Source organism: Bison bison, unplaced genomic scaffold, assembly GCF_000754665.1.
Source record: "Bison bison bison isolate TAMUID 2011002044 unplaced genomic scaffold, Bison_UMD1.0 scf7180017864368, whole genome shotgun sequence".
Classification (NCBI taxonomy): Eukaryota; Metazoa; Chordata; class Mammalia; order Artiodactyla; family Bovidae; genus Bison; species Bison bison.
The window spans coordinates 2,030,970-2,037,978 of NW_011494940.1; the positions used below are offsets into that span (position 1 = coordinate 2,030,970).

Genomic DNA, 7,009 nt, shown 5'->3' on the forward strand with positions numbered 1-7,009 from the left:
AGTTAAGTGCTCTGAGGTTGGATCTGTTAGCTGACTGTAAAGTCTGACTCTTCTATTTATGGCCAGTGTGATCTGAAGTAATTTACCAACCCCTCTGAGCCTCAGCTTCTTCCCACAAGCAATAAAGACCATAATATCAACCTGGTGTAAAGCTCTTAGCAAAGTACTCTATAGCTATCAATTATCGTTATTAGGCTAAGGAAGTGCTTCAGAAGGAACATTTCTTTAAAAAAAAAAAAAGCACGAGCATCAGGCATTTGTCCTCTATAGAATTTTCCTTGCTAGCTAAAACCCAGAAACAGCTTGCCCAATAGTCAAGAGCTAAGGTGATTTATCTCCTTGATAAAACATTCTGCAGCTGTAAAACATTTTAACAGTGAAGACAGTGTAGCAATATGGAAAAGTACTGGGTGATACTGAAAGAGCAGACTGGAGATACTGTCCTTATGGTGCTGTTAAGGAGTCAAATAGTTAATGGCACAAGGTGTCACAGGGTAAAAGTTAAAATAACTGAAATGGACTAGGTGAGGTTTGTAAATTTGTGTGACATGGAGGCCTGGATAGGTCAACAAAGAATTACAGAGTAGGCAGGAACTGAGCTGTCCTGGAAGAATGGACAGAATTTCATGTACAGGACACAGAAGGATGTATCCTTCTGTGACGGACTTGTGATGGACACTCAGAGAAGAGCTAGAGAGTCAGGAGGAGAGGTTATGTCAGGACAAGGTCATAAACAGGTCATACTCAAGGAGAGCCCTGAATGCCAGGCTATGTTGTCTGAACTTTGCACTGTAAGTTTTTTGAACAGGGATAAAGCCACGTTTGGGGGAAAACTGGAAGCATGAGATACTGTTAAAAGGTAATAATCTCTCAGGAGATGAGGGGCTGAGCTTTGGGACAAATGTGAGAACCAGAAGCAAAGGCCTGACACAAGGAATATTTTGATTGTTGCAGCAACTCTTTCTTTTGTCTTTCTAACTCACAGGGCTTCTCCCTGCTCCCTCATCTCTTCTCCAAGTCTTTTCTTACTGACTGCTATGGGCCACCAACTTCTACTGACCTAGAGCTCTTATCAGTTCCTCCCGTCCCCTTAACAGATGCCTGGTCATGCCCCCAGGCCCTCTTCTGGACCAGACAGCCTGGAAGGAGGCATTTGCTGGGAAACAATGACTAGAACGGAAAAGGGAAAGACCATTCTTCCACACCGTTTCCCTCAGTCACTCCTCCCACGGCTGGGATGGGGCATGATTTTCTCCAATGTAAAACCAAGAAACAAAAAGGAATGTGCCTCCGTTTCCGGTGTGCCTCCAGTCTTCCACTTCAGCCCACAGCACTGTGCACACCTCAAGAACAAATACCTGAACAAGGCCAGTGCAAACCTGACGTTTTCTCAGGAGGTGGTGTGGCAGCGAGGGCTGCCCAGCGTCCCTTACAGCCAGTACAGCTTTGACCATCTCTACGACGCCAGTGGCATCATTCAGCCTCGCCAGGTCAGGAAGGCCCGGCCTGAGAAGAAGCCCATCTGCCTCAAGGTCTCGGATTCTCCAGGTCCCCCAACAAAGGTCACCTCCCAGGCTATGAAGACAGAAAGCTATGCCAATCTTACAAAACTGAAGAAGTCAAAGCCAGCTAGTGCAGGCCAGGAGGAATCTAGCCCCCTCAGTCTTCATCCAAGTGGGGAGCTGGACATGCTGGACCTGTCACTTGCTCCAGAAGTGAACCTGGAGGAGAGGGAAACCTGGCTTCCGCCTCCTGAGAAGGAGGCCAGAGCCTGGGAGGCCGTGGTGCTGGAAAAGCTGAACAAGCGCACTGCCCGATGGATCCAGAACAAGCGTCCTCCAAGGCCAGGGGTGTCCACCAGTAAGTGGCAGAGCTTCTTGCGCCAACAGTACGACTGGAGCCATATCCGCGACGAGCTCACTTCCTCCAGTGACCTGGACCTCTTGAAACAGCTGGAAGAAGAAGAGACGGCAGAATTTGAGGGTCGAAGTGTCGTCCTGCCCACCCAGGAGGAAAAGAAGCCAGAGCTGCTGCTTCCCGTCTATTATCGGTAGGCTAGCCAGGGCCTCGGGCATGCCTTTGAGAATCCCTGGTTCCCCTTCAAGGACTCCCAGGTGGGCTCGCATTCCACATTGCAGAACTCTCCCATTAATCTCTTGTGTTTTCCACCACCAATCTACTAAGACTTCCACAAAGTAAGATTTCTCAACCTCGGCCCTCTTGGTATCCCGGGTTGGATAATTCTGTGTTGGGGGCAGCGGCCCTGTGCACTGTAGGATGTTTGGCAGCATCCTACTGGAAGCCAGTAGCACTCTCTCCCTGTGACGACCAAAGATGTCCCCAGATGTTGACACATGTCCCTCTGAAGGACAAACTGCTCCCAGTTGAGTACCACTGCCTTTAAAGGAAGGAATTCTTAGCCTTTCCCAGCAGAGCCATTCTGCTGTTCCAGGTACTAACCAGGGGCTCCTAGAAATGTGTCCGTGGTGAGAGTGAGGAAGGCAGAGACCTCGTGGTTCTGAGGTTTGGTCCCACCTTACTCTGAATAAGGAGCCAGTGTGTCACTCACTCAAAAACTGACTGGCAGCAGGATGGAGAACTAAACAAGCTGAGAGAAGAGGAGGATTGCTATGCATTTCTCACGTGGCTTCCTTTTCATTTATAACTAGAAGGAAGACTGGAGCTGTAACAGCCCTGATTCCTAGAAGTGAGCTAAAAAATAAGTGGCCAAAAAAAAAAAAATAAGTGGCAATATTTATTCCTTCATTTATTGCACAAATACACATTGCACTCCCACTACTTTCCAGGCACTCTGCGAAGTGCTGGGAATACAACGTAAATGAGACAGCTGGGACCTATCCTTTAAAGAGCTTACAGTCTGTCCACTGAACAACCACACATGAGAGATAAAGTGAGGTCATGGAGGAGGTGGGCTCCCTTCCCCAAGTCCAGGCACCCTCTAAGGGCACCGATTTTAAAGCTACCTGTCCTCCCTTTCTCCCCCTCTCAATCCTTCCAAGACTGCCAAATTACTTGCCGCAAGTGCAGATAGCTGAAACCATGCCTGGCATGAATAAGACGGCTGAGGAAATAGATGAAAAGGGGAGCCTCTACAAGCCCCCAAGCCAGAGCCACGTTCGACAGGTGAATCCCCGAGCTGGAAAGTTTGCTTACTCCACAGACAACACCTTTGAACAGGAGATTTATTTCGGTAATGGAGCTGGGGTCCTGTAGTCGGGGCTGAGGGGACATGGAGCAGGGAGGTGGAAGGTAGCAGGGAGCTGGAGGCGTCATGGATGTGGATGAGAGGCCCTGGATGAACCAGGTGTTCATGGGAACATCTCCTGGTTAACTAACATGGGAAGGTTTTGGGCAGGGGGTAGGGGGATGGATGGTGGGGATAGGGAGTAGGTATCCAATGGGGACGGGACTTCTTCTTCCCCATCTCTTATGCTTCTTCTTCTTCCCCTCATGCTTACTGAGGAGGTAGTGGAGGGTAGGATGGCAGAGCAAGCAAGATGTGGCTTTGGGAACAACCTACCTCTTCTCTGCACACCCTTATCCCTTCTCTCACTGAGATTATTCCCCCACTGAGGTGCTGTGTTCAAAGAAAAATCCTAGACTTTGGAGATCTGAGTTTAAATCCTGGCTTAGCCCCCTCCTCCTAACCTTCAGCAAATTATAATCCCTGTGAGCCTCATGTACCTTATTTGTAAAACAATATCAACTAAAATGCTCTTCAAAGAGATGGGAACTATATAGTGCTTCTCACGCAGTGCCCACCAGCTTCCCCATCTGTCCCACTAGCTTTTAGATGCCTGGGCTTCCGGGATACACAGTCTAGGCCCACATGCTCCAAGTTGTTTCTTCTTCCCTACCCCCATCTTGTTCCTAAACTGCTTTCAACTGAAAGTCTTCTTAAAGTATTTAACAAAATTATTCAGATGAAGGTATTTATGACTGCTGAGAGATGAATTAGGGAAATCTTCATTAGTGTCTAGCTTTTCACAGGGGACAATACCTGTAAGTTAGGTTCTGACTTGGTTTCTGGGCCATTTTGAGGCCACCAGCTCATACTTCCAAGCAACAGTCACCTTCAAGGGATGTCCCCGAAGCACAGTAGCCGTGAGTACCAGAGGCTAGAGTAGGGCAAAAGGAAACTGGGTCTCCTGTGTGCTTCTTGCTGAATCCTTTCTCCATCGTCCCCATTAACCAGGCATACCCACTACCTTGCTTTACTTATAGTTTGCCATCCATGTATATATCAACATGCAATAATTTTTATTTAGCATTTTAAAACTTCATATGAAATTAGATCATTTTGTATTTGATTTGGTTTTTTAAATGGAATTTTTTGGGGGAAATAAAAGGAAATTCGGTCTGATCCTGGTGACCAAAAACCCAGGAAGAGAGGAGGAGGGGGTTCTAAGGACTCATTATTTCTTTATCTGTTCACAGATGAAGTTCAGATCGTCCACCAGATTGGTGCAAAGAGAGACCAAATTCTCCTGGAAAATCTCAATGGATACATCAAGCAGTTATATAAGGTCTTCCCTGAAACCCCAGAAAGGTGGACTTCTCAGCCAGTTCCTGAATCAAGTAAGCAGGAAGCTGATACTGATAATGGGAGTAAAGATGGAAGTGGGCCTGTTTCTTTAAGGTCCCTTTTCTGCAGGTGGGGACACCATCAGCATCTAGGGGAGTCCCTCCCAACTAACTAAGAATCATCTCATAAGATTATAAGATATTAACTATAACAAGGAAAAGCCTCTGTGGCCCAAACAGCTGAAATTAAGTATAACCAAGCGGTTAACCAAGAACTTAAGTATAACCAAGCAGTTTAGGGCCAGTAATCACTAACAAGACAGATCTGGCCTAATAGTTCCAAAGGAAGTACATTAAACTTCTGATGTAGCGCTCTACCCTCCCACTCCATTCTCAGGCCCATACCTGCTTCAGGCTTTAGGGTCAACTGGTGTTTTAAATTTCTATTTCATGAGTATATCATTCTTCATTCTGTATGTTAGGTGAGGAAGAGGGAAAGGAGTTAATCAAGAAATCAACTTCTGAAACAAAAGTGCCCATCCTCCAAGAGACTATATCTCCATTGCCCATGACTCTTTTCTTGGCAGTGTCTCTTCAGATGGGCCCCCTGTATGCAGGAACTAGCAGTAGTAGTGACCCATTCTTTTTCCCACCAGCCCCTAACCTGCCTCTCGTGTTGCTTGGCTCTACAGGAAACAGCCACAAGAGTAGACAAGGTGCTAATGATGGCAGGTCTAGGCAGTTTCCACCAAACTCACACATACACCCTCCTTGTTGAGGGCTACCATTATAAAGTGGTGATGAAAGCATGTAGCAAAGCCTTGGATTGGATCTTGGCAAGTCATCTTCCAGGGCTACAGCTGCCTCATTAAAACTGAGACACTAGGGACTTTCTTGGTGGTCCAGTGGTTAAGACTCCACGCTTCTATTGCAGGGGGCCAGGTTCCATCCAAGTTTGGGGACCCATGATCCTACATGCTGCCAGGCATGGCCAAAAAAGCAACAACAACAACAAAAAACTGAGACACTAATCAATTATACAGCAAGGCACTTGTAAACCCCTCAGTTCAGTCAGTTCAGTCGTGTCTGACTCTTTGCAACCCCATGGACTGCAGCACACCAGGCTTCCCTGTCCATCACCAACTCCCAGATCTTGCTCAAACTCATATGCATCGAGTCAGTGATGCCATCCAACCATCTCATCCTCTGTCGTCCCCTTCTCTTCCTGCCTTCAGTCTTTCCCAGCATCAGGGTCTTTTCTAATGAGTCAGCCCTTCACATCAAGTACTCAAAGTACCGAAGCTTCAGCTTCAGCTTCAGTCCTTCCAGTGAATATTCAGGACTAATTTCCTTTGGGATTGACTACTTTCCTTTAGGATTGACTGCTTTGATCCCCTTGCAGTCCAAGGGACTCTCAAGAGTCTTCAACACCACAGTTCAAAAGCATCAATTCTTCAGCGCTCAGCTTTCTTTGTAGTCCAACTCTCACATCCATACATGACTATTGGAAAATGTAGCTTTGACTAGATGGACCTTGGTCAGCAAAATAATGTCTCTGCTTTTTAATATAGTGTCTAGGTTGGTCATAGCTTTTTTCCCAAGGAGCAAGCATCTTTTAATTTAATGGCTGCAGTCACCATCTGCAGTGATTTTGGAGCCTAAGAAAATAGTCTCTCACAGTTTCTATTGTTTCCCCATCTATTTGCCATGATGCTATGATCTTAGTTTTCTGAATGTTGAGTTTTAAGCCAACTTTTTACTCTCCTCTTTCACTTTCATCAAGAGACTCTTTAGATCTTATTTGCTTTCTGCCATAAGGGTGGTGTCATCAGCATACCTGAGGTTATTGATATTTTTCCCAGAAATCTCGGTTCCAGCTTGTGCTTCATCCAGCCCGCCATTTCACATGATGTACTCTGCTGCTGCTAAGTCAGTTCAGTCATGTCCAACTCTGTGTGACCCCATAGACGGCAGCCACCAGGCTCCCCCGTCCCTGGGATTCTCCAGGCAAGAACACTGGAGTGGGTTGCCATTTCCTTCACCAATGCATGAAAGTGAAAAGTGAAAGTGAAGTCACTCAGTCGTGTCCGACTCTTAGCGACCCCATGGACTTCAGCTTACCAGGCTCCTGCATCCATGGGATTTTCCAGACAAAGTACTAGAGTGGGGTGCCATTGCCTTCTCCAGATGTACTCTGCATAGAAGTTAAATAAGCGGGGTGATAGTATACAGCCTTGATGTACTCTTTTCCCAATTTGGAACCAGTCTGTTGTTCCATGTCCAGTTTTAACTGTTCCTTCTTGACCTGTGTACAGATTTCTCAGGAGGCAGGTCAGGTGGTCTGGTATTCCCATCTCTTGAAGAGTTTTCCACAGTTTGTTGGATCCACACAGTCAAAGGCTTTGGCGTAGTCAATAAAGCAGAAATAGATGTTTTTCTGGAACTCTCTTGCTTTTTTGATGAT

General features: G+C 46.5%; 1 protein-coding gene across 1 annotated transcript in view; it reads left to right on the forward strand.

The window, feature by feature from the left end:
• Nucleotides 1-1,006: 1,006 nt before the first annotated feature.
• Nucleotides 1,007-7,009, forward strand: part of HEATR4 (HEAT repeat containing 4) — a 39,652-nt gene continuing 33,649 nt past the window's right edge. The window contains exons 1-3 of the mRNA XM_010855781.1: nucleotides 1,007-2,050; nucleotides 3,021-3,211; nucleotides 4,459-4,599. Of these exons, the coding sequence (XP_010854083.1) occupies nucleotides 1,098-2,050; nucleotides 3,021-3,211; nucleotides 4,459-4,599 (1,285 nt within the window). The 5' untranslated portion in view covers nucleotides 1,007-1,097. The remainder of the gene's footprint in view (nucleotides 2,051-3,020; nucleotides 3,212-4,458; nucleotides 4,600-7,009) is intronic.